The sequence below is a fragment of the Oncorhynchus kisutch genome, linkage group LG11, assembly GCF_002021735.2.
Source record: "Oncorhynchus kisutch isolate 150728-3 linkage group LG11, Okis_V2, whole genome shotgun sequence".
NCBI classification, from domain to species: domain Eukaryota; kingdom Metazoa; phylum Chordata; class Actinopteri; order Salmoniformes; family Salmonidae; genus Oncorhynchus; species Oncorhynchus kisutch.
The window spans coordinates 44,272,427-44,296,514 of record NC_034184.2 but is presented as its reverse complement, the minus strand read 5'-3'; the positions used below and the strand labels follow the sequence as shown (position 1 = coordinate 44,296,514).

The window sequence follows — 24,088 nt, the reverse complement described above, 5'->3', positions numbered from 1 at the left end:
TATATTTCCCCTCACCTCCTTAGGCCTGTACCGCCACCCTGGGCCAAATAGATTCATTTAGTTTGTGATCTTGTTGAAAAAGTGGTGGAGCCTTTGGCCAGGACCCCAACTCCCTGAAGCGTAGCAGAGCGAAGGAGTGCTCCCCGTCGGTAGTCAGGATGTACTAGAAGGTGTTAGTCTGGAAGTGGGCACAAGGTGGCACCACAGGAATAAAAATAATAGGTGAGAACTGACATAGGTTACATTCTCCCAGCTAACACTTGAGGTTCTCACATTGCACACAACAATGGATGCCAAACTAGGACAAACATCAGAGCAAACCATACCACACCCTACCATCTAATAACTCACTTTCCTGACAGATATTCAATCATGTTTACCACCAATAGACACCCAAAGTATATGCCTATATTGGAACATGACATAACTGGAACATGGACATTGAAAACAGACCAATACTCTGAGTGGTTTATTTCCTGGTAGCAGACAGCAATCACATGATCCCAGGTGATCTTTAGAATGCAGGCTGGGGTGAACGCAGGTTTGCCCTTCTGTACCGTGTAACATCCTCCGCTGTACGATTGAAGACAATTTGGGAATATGTATCAGACATATTCAGCTGGTGGTATTCCTAGGAGAGAGAAAATAATGAAGAGAAGGTGAGATGAGTAAATCCCCACTTTGATTCCACTTTGACCCAAATTCAATTCTGACCCCTCAACTCTTGACCTCTCACCTGATAGAGCAGCTTCCCCTCCCCCTGGGTGAGGTCAGCATCGTAGGTCAGAACACTGCCAGCATGGCAGAAACCCTTAGGGAAGGGGACAGGAAGCAGGAACTAGTTCTGACTGACAAACTGGATAAGTCCATTATCTGAGAACTAAGCAGGATAGAGAATAATGTTTCACTAAATGTCCACAGCAAAGGCCATTTCAGAGAAGAATCACAGTGACATGTACATTTTCTTCCAACTGCAAAATAGGAGGAAAAATAGAATTGTACTAAAAATGTAAATAGTACTCATCAATTATTGTCTTGCTCTCTTTAGTTCGGGATTTCCAATGTCAGAGTTGTGGGTAAAGATGTGGATACTTACATAGATCCGATCAAACAGCTTGCCCATGACGCTGAAATCCATAATTGGTGTGACGAAAAGAGAGATCCCATCTTCTTTGTCCAATCACAATCCTCAATCTTCCACCTGGTCACCAGACGGATACAAATCACGCTCTGTGAACGAAATGCACAGTTAGTCAAACAATGGCACACCCCATTATAATTATGACATTATGATACACTTTCACCCCCCGACTTACAGAAAACGTTTGACCTCTGTCATTGCCAACAAAGGGTATATAACAAAGTATTGAGATAAACTTTTGTTATTGACCAAATACTTATTTTCCACCATAATTTGCAAATAAATTCATAAAAAATCCTATAATGTGATTCTGGATTTTTTTTCTCTCATTTTGTCTGTCATAGTTGAAGTGTACCTATGACGAAAATTACAGGCCTCTCTCATCTTTTTAAGTGGGAGAACTTGCACAATTGGTGGCTGACAGCATAGTGGAGTCTGCCATTAGCACAGTCAGTGTAGTCAGCTCAGCTATCACCATTGAGACCGTGTCTGTGCCTCGACCTAGGTTGGGCAAAACTAAACATGGCGGTGTTCGCCTTAGCAATCTCACTAGGATAAAGACCACCTCCATTCCTGTCATTACTGAAAGAGATCATGATACCTCACATCTCAAAATAGGGCTACTTAATGTTAGATCCCTTACTTCAAAGGCAATTATAGTCAATGAACTAATCACTGATCATAATCTTGATGTGATTGGCCTGACTGAAACATGGCTTAAGCCTGATGAATTTACTGTTTTAAATGAGGCCTCACCTCCTGGCTACACTAGTGACCATATCCCCCGTGCATCCCGCAAAGGCGGAGGTGTTGCTAACATTTACGATAGCAAATTTCAATTTACAAAAAAAAAAATGACATTTTCGTCTTTTGAGCTTCTAGTCATGAAATCTATGCAGCCTACTCAATCACTTTTTATAGCTACTGTTTACAGGCCTCCTGGGCCATATACAGCGTTTCTCACTGAGTTCCCTGAATTCCTATCAGACCTTGTAGTCATAGCAGATAATATTCTAATCTTTGGTGACTTTAATATTCACATGGAAAAGTCCACAGACCCACTCCAAAAGGCTTTCGGAGCCATCATCGACCCACTCACTGTCACAGTCATACGCTGGACCTAGTTTTGTCCCATGGAATAAATGTGGTGGATCTTAATGTTTTTCCTCATAATCCTGGACTATCGGAACACCATTTTCTTACGTTTGCAATTGCAACAAATAATCTGCTTAGACCCCAACCAAGGAACATCAAAAGTCGAGCTATAAATTCACAGACAACACAAAGATTCCTTGATGCTCTTCCAGACTCCCTCTGCCTACCCAAGGACGCCAGAGGACAAAAATCAGTTAACCACCTAACTGAGGATCTCAATTTAACCTTGCGCAATACCCTAGATGCAGTTGCACCCCTAAAAACTAAAAAAAATTCTCATAACAAAACTAGCTCCCTGGTACACAGAAAATACCCGAGCTCTGAAGCAAGCTTCCAGAAAATTGGAACGGAAATGGCGCCACACCAAACTGGAAGTCTTCCGACTAGCTTGGAAGGACGGTACCGTGCAGTACCGTAGAGCCCTTACTGCTGCTCGATCATCCTATTTTTCTAACTTAATTGAGGAAAATAAGAACAATCCGAAATTCCTTTTTAATACTGTCGCAAAGCTAACTAAAAAGCAGCATTCCCCAAGAGAGGATGACTTTCACTTTAGCAGTGATAAATTCATGAACTTCTTTGAGGAAAAGATTATGATTATTAGAAAGCAAATTACGGACTCCTCTTTAAACCTGCGTATTCCTCCAAACCTCAGTTGTCCTGAGTCTGCACAACTCTGCCAGGACCTAGGATCAAGAGAGACGCTCAAGTGTTTTAGTACTATATCTCTTGACACAATGATGAAAATAATCATGGCCTCTAAACCTTCAAGCTGCATACTGGACCCTATTCCAACTAAACTACTGAAAGAGCTGCTTCCTGTGCTTGGCCCTCCTATGTTGAACATAATAAACGGCTCTCTATCCACTGGATGTGTACCAAACTCTCTAAAAGTGGCAGTAATAAAGCCTCTCTTGAAAAAGCCAAACCTTGACCCAGAAAATATAAAAAACTATCGGCCTATATCGAATCTTCCATTCCTCTCAAAAATTTTAGAGAAGGCTGTTGCGCAGCAACTCACTGCCTTCCTGAAGACAAACAATGTATACGAAATGCTTCAGTCTGGTTTTAGACCCCATCATAGCACTGAGACGGCACTTGTGAAGGTGGTAAATGACATTTTAATGGCATCGGACCGAGGCTCTGCATCTGTCCTCGTGCTCCTAGACCTTAGTGCTGCTTTTGATACCATCGATCACCACATTCTTTTGGAGAGATTGGAAACCCAAATTGGTCTACACGGACATGTTCTGGCCTGGTTTAGATCTTATCTGTCGGAAAGATATCAGTTTGTCTCTGTGAATGGTTTGTCCTCTGACAAATCAACTGTAAATTTCGGTGTTCCTCAAGGTTCTGTTTTAGGACCACTATTGTTTTCACTATATATTTTACCTCTTGGGGATGTTATTCGAAAACATAATGTAAACTTTCACTGCTATGCGGATGACACACAGCTGTACATTTCAATGAAACATGGTGAAGCCCCAAAATTGCCCTCGCTAGAAGCATGTGTTTCAGACATAAGGAAGTGGATGGCTGCAAACTTTCTACTATTAAACTCGGACAAAACAGAGATGCTTGTTCTAGGTCCCAAGAAACAAAGAGATCTTCTGTTGAATCTGACAATTAATCTTAATGGTTGTACAGTCGTCTCAAATAAAACTGTGAAGGACCTCGGCGTTACTCTGGACCCTGATCTCTCTTTTGAAGAACATATCAAGACCATTTCGAGGACAGCTTTTTGCCATCTACATAACATTGCAAAAATCAGAAACTTTCTGTCCAAAAATGATGCAGAAAAATTAATCCATGCTTTTGTCACTTCTAGGTTAGACTACTGCAATGCTCTTTTTTCCGGCTACCCGGATAAAGCACTAAATAAACTTCAGTTAGTGCTAAATACGGCTGCTAGAATCCTGACTAGAACCAAAAAATTTGATCATATTACTCCAGTGCTAGCCTCTCTACACTGGCTTCCTGTCAAAGCAAGGGCTGATTTCAAGGTTTTACTGCTAACCTACAAAGCATTACATGGGCTTGCTCCTACCTATCTCTCTGATTTGGTCCTGCCGTACATACCTACACGTACGCTACGGTCACAAGACGCAGGCCTCCTAATTGTTCCTAGAATTTCTAAGCAAACAGCTGGAGGCAGGGCTTTCTCCTATAGAGCTCCATTTTTATGGAACGGTCTGCCTACCCATGTCAGAGACGCAAACTCGGTCTCAACCTTTAAGTCTTTACTGAAGACTCATCTCTTCAGTGGGTCATATGATTGAGTGTAGTCTGGCCCAGGAGTGGGAAGGTGAACGGAAAGGCTCTGGAGCAACGAACCGCCCTTGCTGTCTCTGCCTGGCCGGTTCCCCTCTTTCCACTGGGATTCTCTGCCTCTAACCCTATTACAGGGGCTGAGTCACTGGCTTGCTGGGGCTCTCTCATGCCGTCCCTGGAGGGGGTGCGTCACCTGAGTGGGTTGATTCACTGTTGTGGTCATCCTGTCTGGGTTGGCGCCCCCCCCTTGGGTTGTGCCGTGGCGGAGATCTTTGTGGGCTATACTCAGCCTTGTCTCAGGATGGTAAGTTGGTGGTTGAAGATATCCCTCTAGTGGTGTGGGGGCTGTGCTTTGGCAAAGTGGGTGGGGTTATATCCTTCCTGTTTGGCCCTGTCCGGGGGTGTCCTCGGATGGGGCCACAGTGTCTCCTGACCCCTCCTGTCTCAGCCTCCAGTATTTATGCTGGAGTAGTTTATGTGTCGGGGGGCTGGGGTCAGTTTGTTATATCTGGAGTACTTCTCCTGTCCTATTCGGTGTCCTGTGTGAATCTAAGTGTGCGTTCTCTAATTCTCTCCTTCTCTCTTTCTTTCTCTCTCTCGGAGGACCTGAGCCCTAGGACCATGCCCCAGGACTACCTGACATGATGACTCCTTGCTGTCCCCAGTCCACCTGGCCATGCTGCTGTTCCAGTTTCAACTGACCTGAGCCCTAGGACCATGCCCCAGGACTACCTGACATGATGACTCCTTGCTGTCCCCAGTCCACCTGGCCATGCTGCTGCTCCAGTTTCAACTTCCACCTGACTGTGCTGCTGCTCCAGTTTCAACTGTTCTGCCTTATTATTATTCGACCATGCTGGTCATTTATGAACATTTGAACATCTTGGCCATGTTCTGTTATAATCTCCACCCGGCACAGCCAGAAGAGGACTGGCCACCCCACATAGCCTGGTTCCTCTCTAGGTTTCTTCCTAGGTATTGGCCTGTCTAGGGAGTTTTTCCTAGCCACCGTGCTTCTACACCTGCATTGCTTGCTGTTTGGGGTTTTAGGCTGGGTTTCTGTACAGCACTTTGAGATATCAGCTGATGTACGAAGGGCTATATAAATACATTTGATTTGATTTGATTTTGACTAAATACTTTTCTGCCCCACTGTAAGCAGACAATGAAAGCTCTTACAATATTTTATGATGATATTTCTCTAAAAACAGGCTATAGGCCACATGTGCACCACCAAGTCAGAACAGTAGGCTAAGTTATGGGGGGAAAAGGGACCAAATTATTAGGATGAGGCACATGGGCTACTAATAGCTTACTACACAACATACACTTAGTATCGCTACAGTATACATATCTTTTTGGCATATTACATAATTTTTGCAGCAGCATACAATACATTTTTGCACCTTGTTGTGCTCACTTGAACAGAAAGGTGGCGCGTCGTTCCTTTGTGGGCAAATTTTGTCCAGAAATTTTTTTTTTATGGTGCTGATTGACAGCATGGCCAATGTTGAATGTTTATCCTTTTAAGCTTGGAAAAAAGACCCTTAAACCCAGACTTGGACCACACGCCCACTCCACTATATAGCAGGCAAACGATTACTTTGCAATGCTTGCAGTTAGCCATTGATTCCTTCCAAACCCCTCATTGTTGAATTTTGTGATTTCCAACTTGTATAATGTTTATGTCCAATGGCCGATGAGCACCGATACGTTTTTATCTAGAATTTCTCTTCATAATTTCTCTTTATATGACAAGGATTTGCCAGTAGATTGTCAACTTGATTCATGATGACTGCTAGCTTGCTAGCTAAGATTTTGAAAGTGTGATGTTGACATGATCAGTCCAATCAAAGCTACCATGAATTTAATCTGATTTGACAACATTTTATCTGTGGCAAATGACCTTGAGTCTTCTTGGATGGCATTTTTATTTTTACCCCTTTTTTGTGGTATCCAACAGTTTTTTTTAGGAGCTACTATCTTGTCTCATCGCTACAACTCCCGTACGGGCTCGGGAGGGACGAAGGTTGAAAGTCATGCGTCCTGCGATACACAACCCAACCAAGCCACACTGCTTCTTAACACAGCGTGCATCCAACCCGGAAGACAGCCGCACCAATGTGTCGGAGGAAACACCATGCACCTGGCAACCTTGGTTAGCGCGCACTGCGCCCAGCCCGCCACAGGAGTCGCTGGTGCGCGATGAGACAAGGACATCCCTACCGGCCAAGCCCTCTAACCCGAACGACGCTGGGCCAATTGTGTCGCCCCACGGACCTCCGGAGTCTCTGATGGCACAGCTGGCGTTGCAGTACAGCGCCCTTAACCACTGCGCCACCTGGGAGGCTTGGATGGCACTTCTAATGTAACTCTATGGCAGCATCCAAGGGGTTGAATTTTCGAGCTCTCTTTGTAGATTTTGCAGTGACGTAGTGTCCCCATGTGTGAGAGAACACTGAGCCAATCACGGTTCAACTAGAGAACATAACCAACCCCTACCCTATTTTCCGCTGGCTGCCCCACCACCACTACAGAAAGCACTGAGCTAGGCTGAAACACCTGCATTTTTGGAGCTGCCTTACTCAAGAAAGCAAAAAAAAGAGACCATGTTTGTATGCACTGTTATTAACTCTTTTTTTTCTTTTACATTGTTTGCAAGCTAATATGTGACACATTAATGCTAAAATAACATGCAAAAAAGAAGAGTCAATAACAGTGCATACAAACATGGTCTCTTTTTTTTGCTTTCTTGAGTAAGGCAGCTCCAAAAATGCAGGTGCCATTGCCCGTGTGGGCCCAGAGGACCTGGAGTGTTCCAACTGTGCCAAGGTGCGACACACCTTCGTACCATTACTGTTCCCACATTCATCCGTATCCACACACGCTCCCTCGTCCTCATGGACGAGTTGTGGGGCTGGGTGGAGTTGTAAGGACACTCGTGAACATCCTGGCACTCATAGCCAGTGCCCTCGGTGCTAGTTGAAGGATCCAACCTGTTACATGAAGCGAACACAGAGGAACCCAAGAGCGGACTCAGATGCAGAAGCAGAGATGAATTAACCAAAATGTTTATTGTACACAGAACGATATGGAGTGCAGAACCGGGGTTGCTCAGATGAGTTGCAGAAAAAACCCTAAGTGTCGAGTGAGGTTGGAGTTGACTGAGTTGAACAGGGTAAACAGGTCCTGAGGGAAATCCAAGGGTGTGGTGGTGAATGAAGTCCAGAGCAAGGTGGTTGGGTGGTGAGTTGTGGTACAGGAGACAGGAGCCAGAGAGGTAACTGCAACAAGAGGACAAAACAGTGTAAGGCAGGGAAACAAGTACAGCAGAGCCACAGGATCTTGAGAACTGACAAAAAGCTAGGATAACAACTGACTGAGCAGAGATTACAATCTGGCAGAGTGGAGGTGGCAGGAATGAGTATATGTAGTCTTGATTTATGGGACGATTTTCAGCTGATGGGGATCTGCTCTGACTCCAGCACACCTGTCTCCAACCACACAATCACACCAAGAGAGAGAGAGAGAGAGAGAACAGGGGGAGAACTGCGGGTTAGGATGACACCGGATGAACACCAGAGGGCGCAGTGGGAGCAGATGTGACACAACCATGTTGTAGCAGCTGGCAACAGGGTGGCATCCTCCATTTTGGGTTTGGCACTCATCAATGTCTATAATTCATCCAAAATGGGAAAGTGTCAAGGAAACAGCCCCATAAGTTGCTAAAAGAAAGCTCACAAAAAAATCCACACAAAAGCAGGGCAGGTACAGTATAGATGAACAGTCTAAACAAAGTAATGTAATGTATACTGATGATACAAATGACAAGAGAAATGATTTGCTTACCAGAACAATTCTTCCCATCACCAGCAAAGCCACGGCGACAGAAACAAGAGGTGACTCTCAAACACTGGGAAAACATACAGCACTCCTTTTCTCCAGATTCACTCTCATCCATATCGGAAAAGAGAGAGAGGCGAGAGAGAGAATTAGTCTCCTGAACACCGTCTTACCACATTATCAATTTTACAGAACAACATATTCTAAGTAAGATCAAACACCAGATTTTGAATAAAGAAAGACAGGACTTTGCAATTGAATGGTTATTGTGAAATATTGAGTGGTTCTGGTAGTTTTTGTGAACTAAATCAAGTCTTCTTACCAGCGCAGTTTGTCTCGTTCTGTCTGTAGCCCACTTTGCAGAGGCAGGCAAAAGAGCCTGGGATATACACACAGTCTCATTCTGGGAGCACACACTCTCCTGTCGCTCACTTAAGTCAGAGCAGGTGAGTCAATCCCCCTCAAAGCCTAGTTAGCCAGCGGATGAGGATTGGCTGAGCCCATGAAGGTGGCAGGCAGAGGCACATTAGATACTGGGGGCCACACAGGTGTCATTATAGGTCACTGTCTTGTTCATACAGGAACAAACGTAGGCTCCGGGGGAGTTGACAAACTCTAACATGGGGGGGGACAGGTGGCGGCGTTGGAGTGGGCACACTCATTCACATCCTGGCACCAGAAGCCGTCCCCGGTGAAGCCCTGCTGGCAAGAGCAGGAGAAGTCGCCGTGCACATTAGCACACAGTAACCACGGGTGGCAGGTGCCATTTGCAACACACTCGTCCACATCCTCACACTTGGAGCCGTTGCCTGTGAATCCGTGCTTACAGGTACAGGTATGGGAGCCCACTGTGTTCAAACAGGTGGCATTGACGTGCCAGGGGTTGTCCACTTTGCACCCGTTGATATCCGTACAGGCCATGGTCACCTGGCTAGGGCACCCGTAAGCCCCTAAAGTGTTGGAGCAGCGCTCATTGAGGTGGCACGGCTCCTCCATGGCCTGGGACTCATCTACAATGAGTGTACAGAACATTAGGAGTTGCCCCCACTTTTGCCCTTAGAACAGCTCCAATTTGTCAGGGCATGGACTCTACAAGGTGTCGAAAGCGTTCCACAGGGATGCTGGCCCATGTTGACTCCAATGCCTACCACAGTTGTGTCAAGTTATCTGGATGTCCTTTGGATGGTGGACTATTCTGGATACACGTGGCAAACTGTGGTAAACTGTTGAGCCTATTCGTCCTCTGAATGGCACACATACACAATCGTTGTCTCAATTGTCTCAAGGCTTAAAACCCCTTCATCTACACCAACTGAAGTGGATTTAACAGGTGACATCAATAAGGGATCATAGCTTTCACCTGGACTCACCTGGTCAGTCTGGCATGGAAAGAGCTGGTGTTCTTGATGTTTTGTACACTCGGTGTATATCCTGGGAGATGGTGCGGCTGACCAGGTCGAACCAGGGTGGACACAGACAGGAGAAGGAACCTTTACTGTTGACGCAGGTGGCTTTGTTCCAGCAGCCTCCTTTGTCCAACAGTTCACATCTGGACACTGGATCACCCCATCCCCGGAGTAATCCACTTGGCAGCTGCAGATGAACATGCCCGCCAGGTTGGTGCAGAGGGCATCGGGGTTGCACTGCTGTGCCATGGAGCACTTGTCCAGGTCCTCACAGGTGATGCTGTTGCCCCTGTACCCTGCCCTGAACTTACAGGTGAAGGAGCCCGGGAAGTTGGCACAGGTGAAGAAGGGGCTACAGTGCCCAATGGCACACTCATCCAGGTTCCTGCACTTGGAGTCATTGAATGTCATGTATCCGGTGCCAAAGTTGCAGTAGAACGGAACTTCGGTGTTGACAGACCCGGCCGAAGCAGGGCAGATATTAGGAATGACACACTCTCTTCCATCCCTTAGATATCCGGAGCGGCAGGAGCAGTCATAGCTGCCCAGCACATTGATACAGTGTTGAGATCACATTTATTCTGCCAATTACACTAATTGATGGCCCTACAGGTCAGCCCATTCCCATTAAATTCATTGAAGCAGGTGCAGCGTTACAAGCCCAACATGTAGACACAGTCATCGAAGAGACTCTGAACTGGGGGTCTCTGAACTGGTAGCCTAACAGTTAAGAGCGTCTGGCCAGTAACTGAAAAGTTGCTAGTTTGAATCCCCGAGATGACTAGGTGAAACATCTGACGATGTGCCCTTGAGCAAGGCACTTAACCCTAATTGCTCTGGATAAGAGTGTCTACTAAATGACTAAAATGTCAAGTAAATGTATATCCAGACACAGGTAGTTCCCATTGCCCTTAAAGCCTGTGTTATAGATGCACACATAGGAGCTGCTTGTACCAGATCAAATTTGATTTGTCACATGCGCCGACTACAACTTTACCGTGAAATGCTTACTTACGAGCCTTTTCCCAACAGTATAGAGTTAAAAATTAAGAAGAATTTGTAAAAAAAAATACAAAAGGAAGGAAGTAGTAACCCAACAAAAGAACAATAACAAGGTTATACAAGGAGTACAGGTACCAAGTCAATGTGCAGGTGTCACACCTACTCCAGTTCTCTCTCTCCGGCGGTCCTGGCAACCCACATTACGCACACCTGGGAACTAGGTGTGTGTTTTGTGTGTGTGAGCGTATGGTGTTGGTGTGTCAGTGTAGTGTGTATGGGTAGAGTCCAGTGAGTGTGCATAGAGTCGGTGCAAGAGCGTCAAGCGCAAATAAAAAGGGGTCAATGTAAATAGTCAGTGACCATTTGATCAACTGTTCAGCAGTCTTATGGCTTGGGGGTAGAAGCTGTTCAGGAGCCTTTTGCTCCCATACTTGGTGCTCTGGTACCGCTTGCCATGCAGTAGCAGAGAAAACAGTCTATAACTTGGGTGGCTGGAGTCTGACAATTTTTAGGGCCTTCTTCTGACACCGCCTGGTATAGAGGTCCTTGATGGCAGGGATCTCGGCCCCAGTGATGTACTGGGCAGTACGCACTACCCTCTGTAGCGCCGTGCAGTCGGATGCCAAGCAGTTGCCATATCAAGCGGTAATGCAGCCTGTCAAGATGCTCTCAATGGTGCAGCTGTAGAACATTTTGAGGATCTGAGAATCCATGCCAAATATTTTCAGCCTCCTGAGGGGGAAGAGGTGTTGTCGTGCCCTCTCCACAACTGTGTTGGTGTGTTTGGACCATGATAGGTCCTTAGTGATGTGGACACCGAGAAGCTCTCAACCCACTCCACTACAGCCACGTCGATGTGACAGGCGGCATTCCCATGGCAGATGCCACGTTTTGTGCATTTCGTCAATGTCCGTGCACTGAAACCCATTTCCATTGAAGCCGCTTATGTACTTGCAGTCTTGCCCTCCTCTATTCGTACAGAGGTCAGTAGTCTGGCATTTGTCGCTGTCTTTTCATTAAACTCTGTCGCCGAGGTAGCCATCCAGACACGCACAGCTGCTGTGTTGTGTAATGTGCCTTTGAGTGGCAGCCGTGGAGGCCAGTAACACACTCGTCAATGTCCTCACCCAGTAGTCCATCTCCATGGTAGCCAATCTGACACACATATACACAGTCACTGACTTCAGCCTTGAGGGACTCGACGTGGGTGTGGCATTGACTTCCCACCGATTCCTAGTCACTCCGATCAGCAACTAGAGAGAGAAAGAGAACGAGGGGAGAGAAGCATTATTAGGATAGAGATAAACGTATTGAGGCAGTTCGTTTATTTAGACCTCATATACTGTACTAGACCAAAACAAAATGTAATTGATAAAGAGAGAGAGACGACTACAGTCAAGATGACATGCACCATGTGGACAGACTCACATACAGAGCAGTATCCCAGCACTGCACAAAGACACACCAGTCTTAGCAGCGGTAACATGCAAGAAAAAGAATACAGTGAAAAGGCAGAGCCCCGTCTATGTGTAGTCCACGATCAGCTCTTTGGTCTTACTGACATTGAGGGAGAGGTTGTTGATCCGGCCCAAATTCCTTCTTGTTTCTTAATGGTGGTAGAGTATTTGTTCCATTTCTTAGGGTCCTTTCTGTTTCCGTACCCACTTCAACTCCAAACATTAGCGCAGGGTCTACTATTACCGTGACATGAAGCCTATTTTTGAGACAAGAATCAACGCACCACAGGAGATCACTGAAAAAGTACTGATATTGTTCTCCAATTATAAGCGGAATGTTGCTAAGCATTGATAGGATAAAATAGGGAGGAAACTGAAATAAATGATAGAGCGGTAGTTGCTATTCATATTTGGGTTGGAAACATAGATCATTTGTATAATTAAAAATGTCAAGACATATTCCAAAAAGGTATTTGATGAAATGTTTTAACTAATCATTTGGCAGTATCTGCTGTTTCTTTGATTAGGCCACAAAATGAACAACCTGAGAAAAAAGGACACTACTGGAATCCCTCGCAGGCTCTCTTTCCATTTCCTCTGAAAACCGGAATATCAGGTTGTTGGGAACTTGGCAGAGGCTATTCACTGGTAGACCTGCTAAATCAGCTGTGTGGTGAGATAAAGGCTACAGGTAGATAATGTAGGTAATAAAGTATTACTGTGTTGATAAGGCCAGTTAAATGTAAACTACCTGTCTGGTTTATCATTTTAGTTCCCAAGTGGAACAATCACCTGAATAGAGTGTTTTCATATGACTGTTTTATTTTCTGATCAAAAATCTTTGAAATGATCGTATTTCAGATAAAACTCATGTTTAGTCATGTTGTACGATACATGTTCCACTGGTAGATGAGTAGCCTAAATTATTTTCCACACGGCCTTATCTGAGCCATCTGAGAAATATGACTCATAGCCAAATTAGTCATCAAATCAAAATCAAATCAAATCAAATTTTATTTGTCACATACACATGGTTAGCAGATGTTAATGCAAGTGTAGCGAATTGCTTGTGCTTCTAGTTCCGACAATGCAGTAATAACCAACAAGTAATCTAACTAACAATTCCAAAACTACTGTCTTATACACAGTGTAAGGGGATAAAGAATATGTACATAAGGATATATGAATGAGTGATGGTACAGAGCAGCATAGGCAAGATACAGTAGATGATATCGAGTACAGTATATACATATGAGATGAGTATGTAAACAAAGTGGCATAGTTAAAGTGGCTAGTGATACATGTATTACATAAGGATGCAGTCGATGATATAGAGTACAGTATATACGTATGCATATGAGATGAATAACGTAGGGTAAGTAACATTATATAAGGTAGCATTGTTTAAAGTGGCTAGTGATATATTTACATAATTTCCTATCAATTCCCATTATTAAAGTGGCTGGAGTTGAGTCAGTGTCATTGTCAGTGTGTTGGCAGCAGCCACTCAATGTTAGTGGTGGCTGTTTAACAGTCTGATGGCCTTGAGATAGAAGCTGTTTTTCAGTCTCTCGGTCCCAGCTTTGATGCATATGTACTGACCTCGCCTTCTGGATGATAGCGGGGTGAACAGGCAGTGGCTCGGGTGGTTGATGTCCTTGATGATCTTTATGGCCTTCGAATAACATCGGGTGGTGTAGGTGTCCTGGAGGGCAGGTAGTTTGCCCCCGGTGATGCGTTGTGCAGACCTCACTACCCTCTGGAGAGCCTTACGGTTGAGGGCGGAGCAGTTGCCGTACCAGGCGGTGATACAGCCCGACAGGATGCTCTCGATTGTGCATCTGTAGAAGTTTGTGAGTGCTTTTGGTGACAAGCCGAATTTCTTCAGCCTCCTGAGGTTGAAGAGGCGCTGCTGCGCCTTCTTCACGATGCTGTCTGTGTGAGTGGACCAATTCAGTTTGTCTGTGATGTGTATGCCGAGGAACATAAAACTTGCTACCCTCTCCACTACTGTTCCATCGATGTGGATAGGGGGGTGTTCCCTCTGCTGTTTCCTGAAGTCCACAATCATCTCCTTAGTTTTGTTGACGTTGAGTGTGAGGTTATTTTCCTGACACCACACTCCGAGGGCCCTCACCTCCTCCCTGTAGGCCGTCTCGTCGTTGTTGGTAATCAAGCCTACCACTGTTGTGTCGTCCGCAAACTTGATGATTGAGTTGGAGGCGTGCGTGGCCACGCAGTCGTGGGTGAACAGGGAGTACAGGAGAGGGCTCAGAACGCACCCTTGTGGGGCCCCAGTGTTGAGGATCAGCGGGGAGGAGATGTTGTTGCCTACCCTCACCACCTGGGGGCGGCCCGTCAGGAAGTCAGGAACCCAGGGTCTCGAGCTTGATGACGAGCTTGGAGGGCACTATGGTGTTGAATGCCGAGCTGTAGTCGATGAACAGCATTCTCACATAGGTATTCCTCTTGTCCAAATGGGTTAGGGCAGTGTGCAGTGTGGTTGAGATTGCATCGTCTGTGGACCTATTTGGGCGGTAAGCAAATTGGAGTGGGTCTAGGGTGTCGGGTAGGGTGGAGGTGATATGATCCTTGACTAGTCTCTCAAAGCACTTCATGATGACGGATGTGAGTGCTACGGGGCGGTAGTCGTTTAGCTCAGTTACCTTAGCTTTCTTGGGAACAGGAACAATGGTGGCCCTCTTGAAGCATGTGGGAACAGCAGACTGGTATAGGGATTGATTGAATATGTCCGTAAACACACCGGCCAGCTGGTCTGAGGGCGCAGCTGGGGATGCCGTCTGGGCCTGCAGCCTTGCGAGGGTTAACACGTTTAAATGTTTTACTCACCTCGGCTGCAGTGAAGGAGAGACCGCATGTTTTCGTTGCAGGCCGTGTCAGTGGCACTGTATTGTCCTCAAAGTGGGCAAAAAAGTTATTTATTCTGCCTGGGAGCAAGACATCCTGGTCCGTGACTGGGCTGGATTTCTTCCTGTAGTCCGTGATTGACTGTAGACCCAGCCACATGCCTCTTGTGTCTGAGCCGTTGAATTGAGATTCTACTTTGTCTCTGTACTGACGCTTAGCTTGTTTGATAGCCTTGCGGAGGGAATAGCTGCACTGTTTGTATTCGGTCATGTTACCAGACACCTTTTCTGGTTAGGGAATATTTTAATCGTTGCTATGGGAACGACATCTTCAACGCACGTTCTAATGAACTCGCACACCGAATCAGCGTATTCGTCAATATTGTTGTCTGAACATGTCCCAGTCCACGTGATGGAAGCAGTCTTGGAGTGTGGAGTCAGCTTGGTCGGACCAGCATTGGACAGACCTCAGCGTGGGAGCCTCTTGTTTTAGTTTCTGTCTGTAGGCAGGGATCTACAAAATGGAGTCGTGGTTCAGCTTTTCCGAAAGGGGGGCGGGGCAGGGCCTTCTATGCGTCGCGGAAGTTAGAGTAACAATAATCCAAGGTCTTTCCACCCCTGGTTGCACAATCGATATGCTGATAAAATTTAGGGAGTCTTGTTTTCAGATTAGCCTTGTTAAAATCCCCAGCTACAATGAATGCAGCCTCCGGATAAATCGTTTCCAGTTTGCAGAGAGTTAAATAAAGTTTGTTCAGAGCCATCGATGTGTCTGCTTGGGGGGGAATATATACGGCTGTGATTATAATCGAAGAGAATTCTCTTGGTAGATAATGCGGTCTACATTTGATTGTGAGGAATTCTAAATCAGGTGAACAGAAGGATTTGAGTTCCTATATGTTTCTTTCATCACACCATGTCACGTTAGCCATAAGGCATACGCCCCCGCCCCTCTTCTTACCAGAAAGATGTTTGTTTCTGTCGGCGCGATGCGTGGAGAAACCCGTTGGCTGCACCGCCTCGGATAGCGTCTCTCCAGTGAGCCATGTTTCCGTGAAGCAAAGAACGTTACAGTCTCTGATGTCCCTCTGGAATGCTACCCTTGCTCGGATTTCATCAACCTTGTTGTCAAGAGACTGGACATTGGCAAGAAGAATGCTAGGGAGTGGTGCACGGTGTGCCCATCTCCGGAGTCTGACCAGAAGACCGCCTCGTTTCCCTCTTTTTCGGAGTCGTTTTTTTGGGTCGCTGCATGGGATCAACTCCGTTGTCCTGTTTGTAAGGCAGAGCACAGGATCCGCGTCGTGAAAAACATATTCTTGGTCGTACTGATGGTGAGTTGACGCTGATCTTATATTCAGTAGTTCTTCTCGACTGTATGTAATGAAACCTAAGATGACCTGGGGTACTAATGTAAGAAATAACACGTTAAAAAAACAAAACTTATATATACATACATATACATTCAGTGGGGTAAAAAAGTATTTAGTCAGCCACCAATTGTGCAAGTTCTCCCAAAGATGAGAGGCCTGTAATTTTCATCTTAGGTACACTTCAACTATGACAGACAAAATGAGAAAAAAAATCCAGAAAATCACATTGTAGGATTTTTAATGAATTTATTTGCAAATAATGGTGGAAAATAAGTATTATAGTATCATTTGAACAACCCAGGTAAAAAAAAAAAATCTATCTATAAATATATCTATCTATTTATCTATAAATATATCTATCTATATATCTATATATATATATATATAAATAACAGCAGGGTGTAATCATTGTAGGGAAAATAAATGTCTCCTCATTTATACATTTTGATTATCTCAAAATAGCCTACCATTAATACATATTCTGATTACTGCTCAATAGAGGTCTTCACGGATCTACCTGAACCCGATTACCTGAGACATTTTGGAGTTAACTCTTGAATCAAGGGGGAGATCCCGCTCAGTGGCCACGGGCCTCGGATCTGTGTGAATACGTGAAACAGCCTATTGACCCATCCAAAATTTTACTGAGAAAAAACATAAATGCAACACGCAACAATAACAAAGCTTTTACCGAGTTACAGTTCATATAAGGAAATCAGTCAATTGAAATGAATTCATTAGGCCCTAATCTATGGATTTCACATGACTGGGATATGCAGATATGCATTTCTTGGTCACAGATAGCTTAAAAAAAGTGAGGGCCTGGTGTCTGCAGGTTTTAGTTTTTTACTTTCAATTAAGCCATAGACAACCAGGTGTGGGGAGGTCCTTAATTAACCTTAATTAATCAAAGTACAAGGGAGGAGCAAAAGCCCACAGCCAATCGATCCTCCATGGAATGAGTTTGACACCTGTGGTGTCAGAAATATCAGGACAACTTCTCTCTTCACTAAGCAGGTTTCCATCCAACCTTTTTATTTTTAGTAGGTCTGTGTCAGATAAAAAAAAATCATGACATGCCTGATGGAAACAGAAAATGTTTTGGTAAACTTTCCAAATGTTGACTAAACGAAATATGTTAGACAAGGTGGGGTATTTTTGTTGGTAAACATCCTGGTCTCAGAGCATTTCGTATTATTCTGTACGTAAATATGAGACACTCCATTTAGTATAATAGTAAATGCTCTGAGACCAGGTTGTGGTAAAAAGAATTATACGAGAAATGTCGGAGGAAACGACTCCGTAAACTTGTCACAGAATGACAATGTTGTGTGGTCCTCCCAATATGACTCGTCGGGAAAGCATGCAGTTTATTAAGCTACAGACAAAATAAATTATGATGAACTTGTGCAAGGTGATGAGCTTGATTGCTTCTTTCCAAATTAATGCTGAGGGTCTTATTCTGGTGACATGATAATTGATACTTGGCTGCCATTTGACAAATAAAATGTTTGTTTTTTTGTACATAACGCATAGCCTTTTATCTACAACAAGTCAATTTGATGGAAACATCTCTGGTGGGAAAATTAGCATATTGTTTTTATGCAGATTTCAGAAATGTCCCATGAAAATCTGTTGCCAATTGGATGGAAACAGACCTACTGATTAATATTTTATTAACTCTCTACGACAGTAGATCTACACAGCTGTGGCGTGGATAACTTTTCTGTCAAACCCCTAACCAAAACAATCTCAGGCTGTATAGGCTGAAACTGTAGGCCTACACATTTAACTTAGAACAAAAAATATTAGACTATTATATTGAGTTAGACCTGAGTTAAAGCCCACTAAAATATGTCTAACACACAACACTCACTAGCATCCTAAACTCACAAAATAAAAGTCTTCTAATCTCAAAAATTCAGTCAACAGAAACAAATGAACAGATCTCTGATAAATGCAATATTCTACATCCAATTATAGCCTTGTCATAGCGGGAATAGCCTACTAACCTTTGACCTACAAATCCCAATTGTTGAAAATGACACAGGAATGCAGATGGGAGACGCAATCCTTCCAATCCTTCTGCCTATTCAAAGTTGATTTTGAATTGGTCAAACAGGCTATAGCCTACCTTTAGTCTAAATCAATGTTGATCAAAACAGTTAAATAGGATAGATTGCTCAGTAAAAGAAAAGGCCTACAGAATATTAGGTTACAGACAAAAGTTAACTATTTGCAGCATGCTTGCAGTCAGGCACGCTATCACATAAAAAAAAATCATACTAAAATATTTGGTCAACAGAAATAAGGCAAATGATTTTAGATACAACCGAAAATGCACAGTTAAAGTTTACTGTCAGACAAGAAAAAACTATTTCGCTGGCTTGCGAGGCAATAAATCTGCATTTTATGCGATACCGACCCAACCCCATTTGGATCCAATTCTCTCTCAGCTCGGACATGATTTGGGTCAGATCTGGTCCACCTTGGATATAAAATAAATAATTTTCAAGACCGGATCCAGTTGGGGTCAGGTATGAATTTAATTTGATTATATACATTTTTTTGTATTTTCTAAATGATATTGTTCTCTTTCTCGCCCCCTTTCTATCTTGCTCTTACTCTCTTAATTAAATTCAAAGGGCTTTATTGGCATGGAAAACATATGTTTACATCACACATACACAAGAGAGAGATTCTATGTACAGACTCGGTGAGCATAGCCTTGATATTGAGAGAGGTCAACATATCAGACCTGGCCCTCAAGAGAAGAAAGCTTGATGATTAGTTGATTGTTTGAATCAGCTGTGTAATACTAGGGCAAAATGTGCACCCCATTGGGGTCCCAAAGAACAAGTTTTGGAAACCAAATCAAATTTATTTATATAGCCCTTTGTACATCAGCTGATATCTCAAAGTGCTGTACAGAAACCCAGCCTAAAACCCCAAACAGCAAGCAATGCAGGTGTAGAAGCACGGTTGCTAAAACACCATACATTGCTGATAATAAAACAAATATTTCTCATGCCAATAAAGCCTCTTTGAATTGAGAGAGAGAGCTTGTTTCCTATGGTAATGACGGAAAAAAGGCGAGTCAGGTAAAACGCCACAAACCGTCCTCATTATTTAAATTAGCCGACGTCATGAAACTGACTGTTCTTAGAAATCAAAGTATTTTTCAACAACAGCTGTCAGTATCGGATACAGTATTACATTTTATAAATTCAATGGTTTAAGTGTTTTCACAGGTGATATCGAATTTGTTAAGGAATTACACACACCATTGCTCACCAATCCGTATCAGTGCTTGTTTGGTGAACAAGATCTCATTGGAGTTAATCTCAACTGGTTGGGCGAGCCACACCCGTGGAAAGAAAAGGACCCTTCTGTCGCTCAGGTGTTTACTCCATCTTTGTGCTTTGTGCTGGACGGTCACAAAGTTTACCAAGGACATTTAATTTGTTCTCAAGGTTTCTACCATGACGATTTGGATTGCACTTCTTCTTGCGACTTTCGCAGTGGGTGCCTCAGCTCAATGTAAGTTGATTTAATTTAGGCATTTGAACAAGGGAAATGTTTATTAACATGTTTTTTTTATGAGAAGACATACATTTTAAAAATGTTTAAGAAAGTAGCCATACTCTCTAGCCAATTTTGATAGTTGGAGGCAGTCGGTTCCAAAAATTGATAGCTAACAAGTAAACTTATTTTTTTTTTGTATTGGTCTCTGCGTTTCGCTGCCTAGCCCTAGACAGCCAGCCCAAATCAAGAATTTCGGTTTTATAAACCAATTGTTTATGGCCAAAATATTACAAAGACGTTGCATGTTACACAATTGTATGTTTTTATTTTATACATTGTACATAGTTATACTCCGAGACTAGTTTCGGTGCGTTAAAGAGTTTGGGGGTCGGGAGGTATTGTTCTTTGTAACCAACGCCCAGTTCAAGCTCTCTAACGTTACCTGTAGGCCTACACCCGCCATGGGAATTCCTTTTGGGACTTGTTTTTAACTGCTTCCGCTCTAATAAACATGTCTATTTGTTACATCACCTGTGGTTGGCCTCATGGTCGTCTGATTAGTCAGGCTGTAATACACAATTTAATTTGTGTGTGTGTATATACAGCCTAAAACGAATGCTTGCAAAGTCGTGTAAATGTTCCGAACTTTACCTCGATGCCGAACCATAACCGCTACCTACCGGGTCTCTAAAAAGTCGGGTAAACAACTTTAGTGTGGATATTTTGTCTCATATCTGGCAGATGTTGGGCAAACTGCACAAAGAACCAACTCCTACTTTTTTTAAATGTAAAAAAAACAAAAACATTCTGGCTTAAAGAAATGTGCACTACTTTGCAAGTATTAGTTTCAGGCTGAACCAATTGTGTATTTCAGACTAGCCTCATGTATAATTTGTCTTCCACAGGCAAATGTGAAAGTATGAAGTGGGCTACATGCGATGGCACCCCTTGCCAGTGTAGCATTATGGTTGACACTGGTACAGCACAAAACCTGGACTGCTCTACATGCAAGTACCCCTCTCATTACTATGTCAAGCAACATTAATCTCACTTGGGAAACTTAATATTTCCTGTTATAAATATTACAACGAGCCTACATTTAAAAAAAAAAGGGGGGGGGGGGGGGTTGTGGGTAGAAACTGTTTTTCCGGAACTGGTGACGTGTTCTCATCAGTGTTATTTTGCTTATGAATGATTCTTATGGTCTCTTATCCCTCTGTTAGTGATCCCCAAATGCTACCTGATGAAGGCAGAGATGTACCGTGCTAAGAACAATCTGTCCACTCGTACTGGAGGAAAGCCAGTCGAGACCGCCTTTGTGGACAATGATGGTATCTATGATCCGATCTGTGAGACCACTGGTGCCTTCCGTGCCAAACAGTGCAACAACACTGAGGAGTGTTGGTGTGTCAACAGTGCTGGCGTGCGCAGAACCGACAAGGGAGACATGAACCTCAAGTGTGAGAAGCTTGTGGAGACCTAGTAAGTTTATATCATGTGTATTTAGTAGAGGTCGACCGATTATGATTTTTCAACACCGATTAATTGGAGGACCAAAAAAGCCAATACCGACTAATCAGCCGCTAATTTTTTTTAAAATAATAATTTAACTAAGTGTGTGTGTATGTATATATATATATATATATAATAAAAAATTGTAATGATAATTACAACAATACTGAATGAACACTTATTTTAACTTAATATAATACATCAATAAAATAATTTTTGCCTCAAATAAATAATGACTTGTTCAATTTGGTTTAAATAATGCAAAAACAAAGTGTTTGCGAAGAAAGTAAAAGTTCCTTGCTCAGAACATGAGAACATATGAAAGCTGGTGGTTCCTTTTAACATGAGTCTTCAATATTCCCAGGTAAGAAGTTATAGGTTGTAGTTATTATAGGACTATTTCCCTCTATACCATTTGTATTTTTAAGATAAATTTAATGCTAGCTAGCAACTTACCTTGGCTTACTGCATTCGCGTAAAACAGGCAGTCTGTTTGTGGAGTGCAATGAGAGGCAGGTGGTTATAGCGTTGGACTAGTGAAAATCTGTCGTTCTGCCCCTGAACGAGGCAGTTAACCCACCGTTCCTAGGCCGTCATTGATAAAAAAGAGTTCTTAACTGACTTGCCTAGTTAAATAAAGGTGTTTTTTTTTAAATACCGATTTCCGATTCTTATGAAAACTTAATCGGCTAATCTGATTTTAATCGGTAGACCTTTAATATTTAGATTAAGAATCATGGGTTGCCATTCATGCAGGATGTGGCTTCTGCTTTAATTGGTGTACAGACTGAGAACACGTAATATGCTAGTGAAACAAATTCAGGATGATTAAGAAAAGTTAAGTGATAGGCTGAATCTAAATTCTGTTCACTAGGCAATTATACTGGGTATTGAACTCTAACCCCGTCCCTCTCTCCTCCAGTTGGGTTCGCCTGGAGCTCAAGCACAAGGAAGTGAGCAAAGCCGTGGACACTTCTAAGTTGCAGGCGTAAGTATTTATGTCCGTTTCATGGTATTCGTGTCAACTTTACATTTCACAAGTGCTATAATATTAACACGTGCATGAAACTACTCACTGAACTTTGTCCTCCTGCAGTGCCATTGCAAATGCCATGGAGACCCGTTACAGCTTTGACAAGGCCCTTGTGAAGGAGGTGCAGTATGACCCTGATGCTCGCATGATCATCGTCGATGTCCAGAAGGTGAAAGGAGACCGCAAAGCCGACCTATCGCGTATGGCCTACTACATGGAGAAAGATGTAAGTCATGACCCCTCCCCTCCCTTTGCTGTTTCACTTCAGTGATGCATATCATGGTCTCCCTTGGCATATGTCTTCTGATCTCCGTTAAATAAAACATATTAAAATCAAAACCCAGATTATTGAACTTGTGAATTCCATGTTATTACCAGGTCAAGGTGCTGCCCCTGTTCGCGAACCAAGAAATGTTTGCACCCAGTGTGGACGGTCAGAAGCTGGAGATGGAGAACATCTTGGTGTACTATGTGGACGAGGAGGCCCCCACCTTCACCATGAAGAGGCTGACCGGGGGCATTATCGCAGTCATCGTGGTGGTCATCCTGGCTGTGGTCGCCGGACTGCTGGTCCTTTTCTTTGCGAGGAAGCGAGAGCAGAAGTACAGCAAGGCAGAGGTGAGTGGTCCAACATGTTCCTCTGATAATGAGGTTAAAGAAGCATTTGAAACACTGTGTCTATAAGCTGTTCCTGTTGTGGTCATGGTTTTATGTAATATAGTAAGGACAGTCTCCTAATTTAAAACCAATTGCCCCCGTGATGCCAAATGTTTTGTTTGGTTGCTTTCCCTTTCAGCCCAGAGAGATGGAGGCCCTGTAGACAACCCTTTACCAGTCGGTTCTACGCTGGAATATTAACAGCTTGTATATAGCCCTTTAACTAAACATTGTCTGCAATTGTGCTGTTTTTAATATTGTTACTTGAGGGATGCCGTTTGTAAAGGACTGGTCTTTTTATTTGGCACTGTTACTACCACAAGCATGTTTGTATATAAACTGTTGTCATTTCAATCCTCATATCTGTAAAATGGCAAAGCTACAGTGCTTCAGAAACACAGGATACATGTCCAGGTTGATTTAAATGCATTGTTTTTATTAAATGAAATCTGAATGCTGCAGACTGTACAGTTTCATATGCATTGTCTATTAATAAAGTGTTTTAAAATATATCCTTTGCTTTGCCTTACAATTTTGTTACGATCAATTTATTTGCCTCTAGAATGACACGGGTTCTTAGACTGAGTTTAATGTTCAGCATTAGAGCCAGGTATACCTTAAGGTGGTTCAATGGAAAATTACTGTGCAGAGTCAAACTAATGGGGGAGGGGAACAAAGTCACGCCAACTAATGAGGAATATACTCAAACCAAGTCTATAAAACATATCTAAACTGTTAACATGGTCACCCCTAAACAAGTTTATGGCTAGTATTGGTCTTGAGTGATATGTATTGTAACTCTTTATTTGGTCACAAACATTTTAGCAGATGTAGCTAAATGCTTGT

At 43.4% G+C, this 24,088-nt stretch overlaps 1 protein-coding gene and 1 long non-coding RNA gene across 2 annotated transcripts; one reads left to right on the top strand and one right to left on the bottom strand.

Annotated features, from left to right (window-relative positions):
* Positions 1–7,622: 7,622 nt before the first annotated feature.
* Positions 7,623–9,736, bottom strand: LOC109899077 (uncharacterized). Its single transcript, XR_002256426.2, has 3 exons — positions 8,417–9,736; positions 7,948–8,241; positions 7,623–7,851 (listed from the first exon to the last, which is right to left on the bottom strand). It is a non-coding gene; the product is annotated as an uncharacterized LOC109899077 (long non-coding RNA).
* Positions 9,737–19,651: 9,915 nt separating this feature from the next.
* Positions 19,652–23,754, top strand: LOC109899636 (tumor-associated calcium signal transducer 2). Its single transcript, XM_020495049.2, has 7 exons — positions 19,652–20,055; positions 20,946–21,047; positions 21,264–21,522; positions 22,475–22,540; positions 22,649–22,811; positions 22,964–23,203; positions 23,382–23,754. Exons 1-7 carry the CDS (start codon positions 19,998–20,000, stop codon positions 23,403–23,405), a joined length of 912 nt encoding a protein of 303 aa, XP_020350638.1. The 5' UTR covers positions 19,652–19,997; the 3' UTR covers positions 23,406–23,754.
* Positions 23,755–24,088: the final 334 nt, after the last annotated feature.

What these genes read in the sequence shown, in the direction of transcription:
- LOC109899636 (XM_020495049.2), top strand. Translation starts at nt 19,998, where the DNA reads ATGACGATTTGGATTGCACTTCTTCTTGCGACTTTCGCAGTGGGTGCC. An exon ending in GAGAAGCTTGTGGAGACCTA is followed by an intron (nt 21,523 to 22,474) that starts GTAAGTTTATAT and finishes TCTCTCCTCCAG; the next exon opens with TTGGGTTCGCCTGGAGCTCA. An exon ending in CCTACTACATGGAGAAAGAT is followed by an intron (nt 22,812 to 22,963) that starts GTAAGTCATGAC and finishes TGTTATTACCAG; the next exon opens with GTCAAGGTGCTGCCCCTGTT.